The sequence below is a fragment of the Nycticebus coucang genome, chromosome 6 (genome assembly GCF_027406575.1).
Source record: "Nycticebus coucang isolate mNycCou1 chromosome 6, mNycCou1.pri, whole genome shotgun sequence".
In the NCBI taxonomy this organism is placed as follows: Eukaryota; Metazoa; Chordata; class Mammalia; order Primates; family Lorisidae; genus Nycticebus; species Nycticebus coucang.
This window is the reverse complement of record NC_069785.1, coordinates 124875696-124887821: the sequence shown is the minus strand read 5'-3', so window position 1 is coordinate 124887821 and position 12126 is coordinate 124875696. Positions and strand designations below refer to the sequence as shown.

Genomic DNA, 12126 nt, shown 5'->3' with positions numbered 1-12126 from the left:
CACTAGGGCTATAATTCTATTTCTTTCATAAAACCATAGGCAAATGCATGAAAACCAGAGTTTTGGACAGTGCAGGGGATCAACTTTCACCACTCACCTGAGCAGGATGTCAAGGCAGCCAGGATTGCTGTAGGAAAGGCTCAGCTCTAGCATGTGAGTATACAGGGGAAACACACACATGTATGTAAACATATGCACAGATGGGCCCACGGGTGCTGTAGTAGTCCCTTTGTATGCTGAGATTACTGCTGAAGGTTCTTCTATCTCTTTGCTACACACCCAGCCCCTTTAAACTAGATCTTGAGAAAGTAATCACTACCAATAGGCCTTCTTCCATGTAATGGCATGAAATAGAGGCCTTAACATCAGCCCCATTCAAGCATCAGACACAGTTAACTCTTAACTATTTGTGTATTGATTCCTTACGTGGATATTATTTGCAACAAATGTTTAAACCCGATTTTAATTTTTCCCCCTCAGCCATTACCTGCTTGAAGGGCCTCCCTTTCCCAAGATCAATGTTAAGTCAGCAACAGTTAACTATTCAAATTTGTATTAATCTAAGGGAAACCACAAGTATAGCTTCCCTGCCCCTCAACCTCCTGCCAAAAGTCAAAGCACAGTCCAAAGCCCAATATATAGGATTGTGAAATTATCCTTTGCCTTAAATATTTATTGTTTTGCATTGTAAATAATAATTGACATTTGAGATAGCTGAGCTAGGATATCAGCCTCAGCCTCCATCTCTTAAGTCTCTAAACTGACTTCACCTTTAACAATCGTCATTCTCTCCCTTCCAAAACTGAGGAAACTAATCTCTTGCCTAGTCTTCCCTCAAGGTTGTTCTGTCACAAAGAGTAAGAACTCTGAACTCTTCAGGGCCCTATATTAATGTAGGAGTCATACACTTTATGAACCAATCTGAAGCATTTTTCCCGTCCCATTCCATGTTCTTATATTCCCTCCACAACAAAAAGGCACAGAACAATAAAATCTAAACCTCTTCTTATCAAGAGTGGAATAGCTTTTATAATCACTATACAAATTCTTTTAGGAACAGAGAGATTCCTTTGGATCTCAACAGATTCCTGGATATGCAGTCTTTTCTATTTGAAGTTACCATTTCTGAAATGGCTTTATGTTACTCCTCTACACACTGGCCCACAGAAAAGGAGACGCTAGTGACAATGTTCTCGAAAAAGTCAACAAAGATTCCCAGCCCACGTGGGAGTGCCGTGGAAGCTAGCACAGTATTTCACACTTTGGTATTTTTTCCTTTTTTTTTTTTTTTTTTAAAAAAAGTAAAATATCACAGAGACATTTTTAAAATTCACACCTGAGTTAAACATTGTGCTGGAAAATTCCACATTAAGAAGAACATAATGCAAAAACAGGAAAGGGCTATATACAGGTATTTTGCCAGCATAATTTTTGTGTATTTGCTCTTCTGTTCTTCCTTTTCCGGCAGCCAAGAGATAGGAGAGAGGACTAGATAGGGAGAAACAGAGAGGGAAAGAGCAAGCACGCCTGAACTCTGGGCAGACAGATGCAGGCAGAAGTAGATAGAGGAGCCCTGGTGGATGGAGCAATGAACTTGGGGAGAGGAGGACACACTAATGGATGGATTCATATGTAGGAAAGGAGCAAGGTTAAAAAGAAAATGGAGTGAGGCTCGGCTCCCATAGCACAGTGGTTACAGCGCCAGCCACATGCCCCAAGGCTGGTGGGTTCAAACCCGGCTCAGGCCGGCTAAACAACAATGACAACTGCAACAAAAAAATAGACATAGTGCCAGGTGCCTGTAGTGCCAGCTACTTGGGAGGCTGAGGCAACAGAATTGCTTAAGCCCAAGAGTTTGAGGTTGCTGTGAGCTGTGACGCCACAGCACTCTACTGATGTACCAATGATGACATAAGACTCTGTCTCAAAAAAAAAAAAAATCTAGTGTTCTTTCCACTAAATAACAACTAATATGAATAATCAAGACCATGAGAGGTGGCCCACACCTGTAATCCTAGCACTCTGGGAGGCCAAGGTGGGTGGATGGCTTGAGGTCAAGAGTTCTAGACCAGCCTGGCAAGAAGATCGCATCTCTAAACATAGCTGGGTGCTACCAAGGGCGACATAGTGAGACTCTGTCTCAAAAATAAAATTAAATAAAATAAAAATAGCTGGGTGTTGTGGTGGGCACCTATAGTCCCAGCTATTCGGGAGGCTGAGGCAAAAGAATCACTTAAGCCCTAGAGTTTGAGATTGCTGTGAGCTGTGACACCACAGCACTCTACTGAGGGCAACATACTGAGACTCTGTCTCGAAAAAAAAAATGGAGTGAAATGAAGATTCATCCAGAAAACTTTTCTGAACAGAGAAAACATGAAGGCTTTGGGGGGAGATATCAGATTCAAATCTTTTCACAGCTTTTGGGATCAGTCCAGAGCTTATGGCTAACTTCAGAGTCTCACCTTCTAATAGTTTGGCACGCCAGGCAAATGGCTATCCCCAAAAGCTCAGAGGTGAGTTGGAGAATAATAACAAGAAGTCCTTTCTCTGAAAGACTATGCCACAGTGAAGCTGTCTAAAGTACTTGAAACTAGAAAGTAAGGGCACAGGCAAGGAAGGTGAAAATGGTAAACTCCTAGGAAGGGTTATGTATCAAGAGCATTCAGAGTCAGAACATGGTTCAATCACAGTTTGCATCTGTGGAGGGCCTTGCTCCTGAAGAAGGGTTTTCATTGATAATGGGGATTTTCTTTCACTCTTCTGAAAACAATCTGTCCATACAGAGAAGGCATGACTCCCTTCCTTCCAGTGGCAATACAGGGCAGGGTGGGGTAGGAGAAACTTTTTGGTCTCAGTGGAGGTAGGTGGGATGATTCCATCGGTACCAAGATCTGGAAGGAAGGAAGGAACAGGTCAATCATAAAGCTACCAATGGGATGTGGGAAGGTAAGAGTGGGGAGTGGGGCCGCACCTGTGGCTCAGTGAGTAGGGTGCCGGCCCCATACACTGAGGATGGCAGGTTCAAACCCAGCCCCAGCCAAACTGCAACAAAAAAATAGCCAGGCATTGTGGCAGGCGCCTGTAGTCCCAGCTACTTGGGAGGCTGAGGCAAGAGAATCACCTAAGCCCAAGCGCTGGAGGATGCTGTGAGCTGTGATGTCAAGCACTCTACCAAGGGCCACAAAGTGAGACTCTGTCTCTTAAAAAAAAAAAAAAAAGAGTGGGGAGTGACTGCTAACAGATGGAGGGGTTCTGTATGGGGTGGTGAAAATGTTCCAGAACTATATAATGGTGATAGCTGTATAACTTTTTTATTATATTAAAAACTATTGAGCAGCCTGGGCACCGTAGCTCATGTTCATATTCCTAGCATTCTGGAAGGCCATAGTGGGAAGATCACTTGAGGCCAAGAGTTTAAGACTAGCCTGAGCAAGAGTGAGACACTGTCTCTACAAAAAATAGAAAAATTAACCAGGCGTGGTAGTGGGCACCTGTAGTCCCAGATACTTGGGAGGCTGAGGCAGGAGGATCGCTTAAGACCAGGAGTATGGGGTTGCTGTGAGTTAGAAAGATACCACTACACTCTACTCCAGGCAACAGAGCAAGATCCTGTCTCAAACCAGAAAACAAACAAAATACAAAAACAAACAAAAGAAATTACTGAACTGTACCCTTCAAAGTGATGAATGTCTCAAAACCAATTTTTTTATTTTCTTTATTTTAGAGATAGAGTCTCACTTTGTCACCCTGGGTAGAGTGCTATAGCATCACAGCTCACAGCAACCTCCAGCTCTTGGGCTCAGGCGATTCTCTTGCCTCAGCCTCCCGAATAGCTGGGCCTATAGGCATAAAACAATTTTTTAAAGCTACTAATATATATTGTTTCTCTCTTTTCCCCCTCCATTGCACCTCTTTCCCTTTCCATCTCTCCATGAAAGTAAGTGAGGACGCCCAACTTTCTGGGCTCTCAACCATTGGCCAGTAAGAGCTGGCTGCCTTGCTGAACTGCCTGGATTTGGATAAGTGGATTCATCTCTTCCAACAGGCTAAGGTCTATAACTGACTGCCTAACTTTCAAATCTCTGCTTTGTTCAGAATGAGAGCAGAATCTCTCTCAAGGCATCAGCTCTCAAAATACTTTTTAGCATAAATTCTTTCCTTCATGAACTAAGGCCCAGGAGGCTGCTTTGCCCACTACATTCCAGGTGGGAGCAGAAGGCAGCACCACCTTCCTCTCTCCCCCATGTCAGCCATGCCTGAAGCCCATGCTTTTCTCTGTGCCTCAGCACTAGAGTCCATCAGAACATCCCAAGAACTGGGTTCCTGGCATGAAATGGAACACTCCTAAGCCCAGGGAAGGAACTGGCCCTTTCTCCCTACAGCGTTTGGAAATTTCCACCCTTCGAAGTGAGGATGGAAATTTTGGCTTTGTTGACATCAGCTCTTTGCCAGGACTGCTCACTGGCTGAAGCTTCTTTTTTAAATCCTCACTCCCTAGGGATGAAGTCCAGGCTGCTCTCTACTTAGCCCTCTCCTACCCCCACATTCCTTTTTTCCAACTCTGTGACAAGCTTTATTTCCCAAGGCATTGACCCCACCTCTCACATGTCCCGTGGCCCTGCTGGGCTGTCTGTGTACGCTTCCTTCCATCTTACCCTGAAGAGTTAAAACTGGAGGAGGAATTCACTGTTGCTTTGGAGTTATTTTGAGATGCAGTGGGGCTGCTGGTGTGGAGTCCTGAGCCAGGAGACGAAGGCCTGCTGTTGTTCCCAGGGGAACAGGATGACGTTACTGAGGACAAGGAGAGGCAAAAACAAGGGGAAAAATCATGCTACTGGGTCTTGGGACCTCGTGACATGGCCCTTCAGACACTTGATTTCCCAGTGCATCCCCAAAGTCGCCTTACCCTCTTCCTATCCCCCACCCATCGGCCCACCTCCTACCCTGTTTACATCAACCTCTGCCTGTCCCCAGAGGGGCTGTCATCACATATGCTCTCTGCGTCCCAGGCCCTTGAGAGTGGAGTGGCTGGTTCTGCAAGTCCAAGACTTGCCAAATGTGAGAAGGACAGATGCCAAAATCATCTGTCTCTAGGACACACCCTGGGCCGGGCACATGCAGCCGCAGACCAAGAGGTGGGAGGAGGAAAGAACAAGAAAGGGGAAAGGAGGACAGAAGGAAAGTGCCCAGGGAGAGAGAGAACCTGGGAGCACAATTAAAGACCTCCAGCCTGCCCAGTGCTCCCATCTCCACAAGGAAAAAGTGCACAGTCTTCTAGAAAGAGCACTGAACCCAGAGTGAAGGGACCGAGCCTTGTCTCAGTTCCGAGCCAGCCACTAAACAGCTCTGTGGCCTGTGCCGACCTGTTTTACTTCCCTGAAACTCATTTGCATCCTCTGTAAAATGGCAGGTTTGGATTCATTCTTGTGTTTGTGTCTCCCCAACTGTGTTCTGTGGATAGGGTGACATATATTTTACCATCCAAACTAAGACACTGTGAAAAGTAGAAGGAAATGCTATTGATAATTATGTCAGGACATCAGGCAGACGCTGAAACTGTCCTGGGCACCCTTGGATGTACGGTTACCTGCATTGAGTTTCTTTGAAATTCTACAAGCAGTTTTTTAAAATAGAGAAATTTCATTTGTAGAAAATTTGTATGCAAAGCCCTGCCTCCCCTCAGCTGCACATGGCTCATCCTGAATGCACCGTGCACTTTGAGTGCTGAGAAGTGCTGCGATTAAAACAAAAAAACAAACACACACTTGTCTGAACTTGGCTTATGTCAGCATTTCCCTAACTTAAATGATCATAGAATCGTTTTTTCACAACATGGATTTTAATATCCTTTGAAATACATTTAGGAAAGGCTGACTCAGGTACCTTTCGGTTCTAATATCCCACATTTAAAGCAATTCTAGTGTTAGTCAGAAACTTCATTTGAAAGCTCACCTGTTCCAGGGATGGTGCTGTGGACAGGAGGGAGAGAGAGGGGGCCCAGAGACCCTGAGGGGGAGACCTGAAAAACAACAGAAGCTTGTAAATGGCCATTCCTGCTCCCTTATCCAACTTCTGGTTGGTCTGACGCTGGACTCAGACTCTGCAGAGACCAGGGCTTGGCTTCCTTAGTAATTTCCTAGTCACAAACCTCCACTCCATCCTCCTTTTTATAGGACAGCCTCTGGACCACATACAGACACCCACCTCTAGTTCCAGTCTGCTCTGGAAGCTCCCTGGTGCTGATGCCAAGCCCTCCCCTCCCTGCCATGTGTCCTCTGGCAAGGTTTCTTTGACACTGCCAGCCCAAAGGCTGCCTTGCCCAAGTGCCCTGGCAGTGAAAAGAGCAAGCTTCTTCTTGGACCATGCTACGGCCGGTGCTGCAGGCTGGCTGCCTCTTTGCTGGCCTCCATTCCTTCCTTTCTAAAATAAACCTTGATTTTGCTCAGAGCAGCAGAGTGCCCAGCCCTCAAAACTCTGTTTTGGACTTCCCCACCTGATGAATGAATGGACCATGGATCTCTCCAGAGATTGCTGGAGGAGGTAACTTTGCTCTCTGATACCTTTCCTTTTCCTCTGGAGGCCTCATAGCATCAGCAGCTCTGAGATTAGCAAGGGATCTGAGATAATTTGATGTAACCTCCTAGTCAATTCGCAAATCTCCCCTGCACTTTTACTACCCTAGGACAACTCAGGGTAAGCTATAAAAGAGACTGGATGTGGTAGCTCATGCCTGCCTCTGGGAGGTCGAGGAGGGAGGATTGCTTGAATTCAGGAGTTCAAGCCCAGCTTGAGCAAGAGTAGACCCCATATCTACTAAAAATAGAAAAACTAGCTGGGTGTGGTGCCAGGTGCCACAGCTACTGGTAGTAGTAGTCTTAGCTACTCCAGAGGCTGAAGCAAGAAGACGGCTTGAGCCTAGGAATTTGAGGTTGCTAGGAGCTAAGCTGATGCCATGGCACTCTAGCCCGGGCGACTGGCCAACAGACTGAGACTTTCACATATATATGAAATGCTGGCTGGCTCATTCATATATATATATATATGAAATAGAAAGGATGGACTTTGGAGCCCAATAGATCGGGGAGAAGGATTCGTTCCACCAGTTGCTATCCCTGTGACTTTGGACAAGTTACTCAACCCCACTGAGATTGGTTCTCTCATCCATAAAATAGTATATTTTCTTCTAATTCAGATCTAATGAGATAATATCCATAAAGCGTCCCACCTAAGGGCTGGTAATAAGTGCCAGCTTGCGACATGTATGTTCCTTTCCTTCCTGAAGTAAGAAGCTATCAACCGCTGTATTATCTCCAGATGTTACTCAACTCTTCTTTTGAGCTGAGATCAACACACTTTCACTCCCTCTCATTCTTCTCCTGCTGACAAGGGAAGCTCAGCCCAGTGTCGTCAAGGGATACTGAAAGGCAAGTTCTGCTCAGGGACCTAGGATTTGATATTCCTCTCCTCCCCGATTTGGAAGATTCCATCCTAACAGGACCCAGCATGTATTCACCTCCCCGTGAATCAGCAGTGGTTCTCCTCGCCTGTGTTTACCTTTCCGTATACAACGAGCCAGTAGGCTGGGGGTGAGGGTGGAGACGGGTGTGGGGTATGGTTTGGGAGGGTGGCAGAGTAGCAAGAGATGTTATCAATACTCTCCCTCCCTCTGCTCTCCCTCGCTCCTCCTGCCACACCCAAGAAATTTCTTGTTTTTGAAGAAATAATAATGTATTGAGTCACTGTGACCAGCTGCTTCTGTTTCCTTCTGGACACAGGCTGTCCATATGCAAACATCCATATAAATGGTTCCCCCCTTTTTAATTTTCTTTTTTTGTAGAGACAGAGTCTCGCTGTACCGCCCTCGGGTAGGGTGCCGTGACATCTCACGGCTCACAGCAACCTCTAACTCTTGGGCTTCTGCGATTCTCCTGCCTCAGCCTCCCGAGCAGCTGGGACTACAGGCTCCCACCACAACACCCGGCTATTTTTTTGTTGCAGTTTGGCTGGGGCTGGGTTTGAACCTACCACCCTCGGCATATGGGGCCGGCGCCCTACTCACTTAGCCACAGGCGCCGCCCAGCCCCCTTTTTAATTTTCTATATACAGTAGAAGCTCTGTAGTTGACCTCCTCCCTACATTGACCACCTCCTTTAGTTGACCTCATTTTCATGGACCAGTTATGCACCGGATGTACATACCAATACAGTAGGCCCAGTTCCTTATGTTGGCCACCTCTATATGTTGACCAGTTTGTTACAGTCCCTTGGGTGGTCAACTTACAGAGGTTTTACCGTGTGTGCATGTACACACACAGATACGTGGTATTTATCTACTATACACGTATAGTGTATGGTATGGTATGTATACACTTTATATATATGGTATTTATATTCTGCTCACATTGATCTGTACCATTTTGCCTTTTTTTTCTAAATTAATTCTATATCCTGGAAATCATGTTATACCAGCAGCAGAAGAAACTATGTACTAGTTCCAAGGGACTGTCTCAAAGAGATCCGAGAAGACGGGATTATGGAATTTTCTCCATGCTCTTCCTTCTTGGCACCACGAGCATTAGTGTAACTATTTAATGTTTCTCGCCATTTGCCTGCAGACTTCATGAAGCCGGGCTGATGCCCACGGGGTTCCCTGCTGCATCCCCAGTGCCTCCTGCGGTGCCTGGAACTTTGCCGGTGCTCAGTAAACGTGTGTTGAATGAATGCTGATGACAACAGGGCCCCTTCATTAGCTCCTCGAGGCCTCCCACTTTTCCCCTCCATGTTGGCATCCTGGGTCGGAATTGAACCAAAAGGCAAGTACCTATTTCCCATTAGTTCTAAACAAAGCCCCACCTTTGAACATATCCACGGCTCCTACGACATGGTCCAAGTTCCTTAACATGACCTACAATGCCCAGATAATCCCCTGCCTCCTGCTCTGGCTGCCTCGTTCATGCTCACCTTCAGCCCCTGGCTTCCAGCCCATTCCGGCCATCTATGCTTCCTCTTCCGCCCCACCCCACCCCGTCACCAACCTCAGAGCCTTTGCACACACTATTTCCTTTGCCTGGAATGTTCATCCTCGCACTCCCTCCTTCCTACCCCACCCCCACCTCAGCTTCTTCTCCTCACAAATGGTGACATTCATTTTCCTGGTGTCAGTTTCAACATCATTCATCAGAGAAGCCCCTGAACCCGGGACTAGGTGAGGTCTCTCAAACACCTGCTTATCTTCCCTGAAGACTTCATCACAAATAGCACATTCGGCATCTGTATTCTCGGCTAGATTGTAAGTGGAGACTGCACATGTGTCGTACGCCACTCTATCCCTAGGACCAAGCATGGGTGCTTGGTGGTGCTCCATGAATATTTAAGGAAGGAATGATGAATGAATAGCACATTGCCTCCAACCTGAAATGGTCAATGGTTCCTTCCAGCCTTTTGGGTGATTTAGCCTCCGTAGCCCACCATGAACCAGCTCTCAGCAACCTCTCTGGCCTCAGCCAGACTGAAATGCTTATGATTCCCCAAATGCATCTTGTTGTTTTATAATTCCGTGCCTTCTCACAGGCTTTTCCTTCTGCCTGGTATACTACTCTTGCTGATTCTTAAGCTGCTCTCCAAGCAAATAAAGCCCTGCCCACCCAGACCCTGCTCTGATCTCAGTGTCTTTCCTCTGCGTTCCCTTAGCTCTTCCGTACGGCTCATCCCTGCCCAACACCCTCAAACCTGTTGGGTTGCAGCCTCCTCCCCGATCCTCTTCCTGTGCCCATCTCTCAAATGCTGGTGTCCCTCAGGGTTTGGACGCAGACCTTCCTCCTTGCTTCCTCCACAGCTGAGTCCCTCCTCACCCAGGCTTTCAGCCACCAGCTGTATGCTCGTAACTCCTCATCTATGGCTGTGTTGAGACAGAGCCTTCCCTCCTGACCTCCAGATCCATAATTCAGGGACCCAGGGACATTCCCACTTGAGCATCCTGCAGGCCTCACTGTACATCATAATGATATTAAAAAACTGCAATCATGACTCCTCCCCACTTCCAAATCAGCTCCTCTCCATCTGCTTGTTCCATAAACAGCACTACCATCTCCCCGGTCGGCCCGGTCTGAATGCTGGGAGTCATCTCAGAGGATTATCTTTTCATTATAGCTCTTCCTGCCCCCGCCCAACTTTCAATTTATTAACCAAGACCTTTTAATTATCCCTGGAATCTCTCCCATCCCTCTCATTCTTCCCATGTGGGTTTGCTGCACCCTCATTATTTTACTCCTGGGTAACTGCAGTTCACGTCCTAACTGGTCTCCCTGCAACCAAACTCTGTCCACCCTTTATCCTGCAGTCAGAGTGATCAACTGAAAAAGCAGATCGGATCATGCCAATGCCCTCCTTGAAATCCTTTAGAGATTCTTGCAAAGCTTGGGTTCCTCAACGTTGTACACAATGCCTTCCTAGCTGAACCCCTGCTGGTCTGTCCAGCCTCACGTTCCACATTCCTCCACGCGGAACCACATGCAGTCTCGGGAATGTGAGGCACATTCTCTGCTCCACGCCACTGTTTTCACGCCTTCTCCTGGTGAGGGCTCCACCCCACACCTGTCTGCCTCTCACTCCTTTCTGACTCAGCACCACCTTTAAATTATCACCTTGGGGAAGGCTGCCCTAAGTATCACCTCCCACCTGCCCTTTGTCACCTGCTGTGCCAAAATTCTCCTAGAGCAGTGATTTTCAACTGGTATATAGTGAGAGGATCTTAGGTGTGCCATGAAATCTTTTAAAGATCATTCATTATTTTCAAAAGAAGTTCAAGGCACAGAAAGTATATTCCTTTTCTTACTCTTTTTTTAATCAACATAATTTAAGTGTGCTGTGAAAGTTTAACTATAGGTTCAAGTGTGCTGTGAGATAAAAAAAGTTGAACAACATTGCAGAGAGATGAGCAATCATGTTGCTGGTCATCCATTTATTTGTCTGTTCCTTTGCTAGGCAGTGAAGTCCTCTGGGACGGGGAACAAATAGTATTGATCCTTGTATTCCCCAATAGTCAGCACAAAAAACAATATATGGTTGATGGTCATTAGATAGTGAAAGAATCAACAGTGATATAGTTTTCTTTTTTTTTTAAATTGAGACAGAGTCTCACTTTGTTGCCCTCAGTAGAGTGCCATGGAACCACAGCTCACAGCAACCTCAAAGTCTTGGGCTTAAGTGATTTTCTTGCCTCAGCCTCCCTAGCAGCTGAGGGAGGGCATTGTGTGCCATCCACCACAATGCCCAGCTATGTTTGTTGTTGTTATTGTTGTTGTTTTAGCAGGTTCGGGCTGGGATCAAACCCAGCAGCCTCAGTGCCTGTGGCTGGCACCCTAACCTCTGAGCTATGGGTGCCCAGCCAACAGCGATATAGCTTTTATGAGACAGTTATGTCTCACTCTGACAACACTGAATTTCACCCATTCAGCCTTGTGTGGAAGACTCAAGCACAACTTCATTATTCCCAACTTAACCTTCAACCATCTTCATCCTCAGAGAAGGAGAACCTTCTACCCCTACATCTCAAGATACATCTTGCTCCACGAATTTCCACGTCTGCCTGAGATTCCAAATTACTCCAAGCCCTGGCTTCTTCCTTGAACACCAGAGTCACAGAACTCCTTGATACTTCCTCTCGGATGCCTAAAAGGCCTGCTCAGCTTAACATGAGCAACCTCAAATTCTTAGCTTTTCCTCTCCAACCTGCTGTTCCTGCAGTTTTCTTCATTTCAAAACATGGCAGTGCCTTCCACCCTGTTGCTCAGACCAAAACCCACATTTCTCATAGTCCCCACCTGAGTGCGGCTTGTAGCTGTGCAAAGTACATCCAGAATGCAACTCCTCCTCCTCCTCCTCCACAGGCTCCCACCCTAGGCCAAGCCTCCCCTACCCTGCCTGATTACTGCAGCCCTCCTGGCTGGTCTGCTTACACACAGATTATACTTCACACAGCTGCCCTGTCACCAGCTCAGGCATCTCCGCCTACAGCTATCCAGTGGCTTCTCATTTTACTTAAACTAAAAGCCAAGGTCTTTTCAGTGGCTGCTGAGCCCTTGGGTGGTCTGCTCGCTATTACTCCCCTGACATCCTCTCCCGGTGC

At 46.7% G+C, this 12126-nt stretch overlaps 1 protein-coding gene across 5 annotated transcripts in view; it reads right to left on the bottom strand.

The window, feature by feature from the left end:
* Nucleotides 1-2546: 2546 nt before the first annotated feature.
* Nucleotides 2547-12126, bottom strand: part of POU2F3 (POU class 2 homeobox 3) — a 94004-nt gene continuing 84424 nt past the window's right edge. For all 5 annotated transcript variants that reach the window (XM_053596125.1, XM_053596126.1, XM_053596127.1 and 2 more), the window contains 3 exons: nucleotides 5953-6019; nucleotides 4656-4791; nucleotides 2547-2891 (listed from right to left, as the gene is read on the bottom strand). In XM_053596125.1, coding sequence (XP_053452100.1) covers nucleotides 2852-2891; nucleotides 4656-4791; nucleotides 5953-6019 — 243 coding nt within the window. In that variant the 3' untranslated portion in view covers nucleotides 2547-2851. The remainder of the gene's footprint in view (nucleotides 2892-4655; nucleotides 4792-5952; nucleotides 6020-12126) is intronic.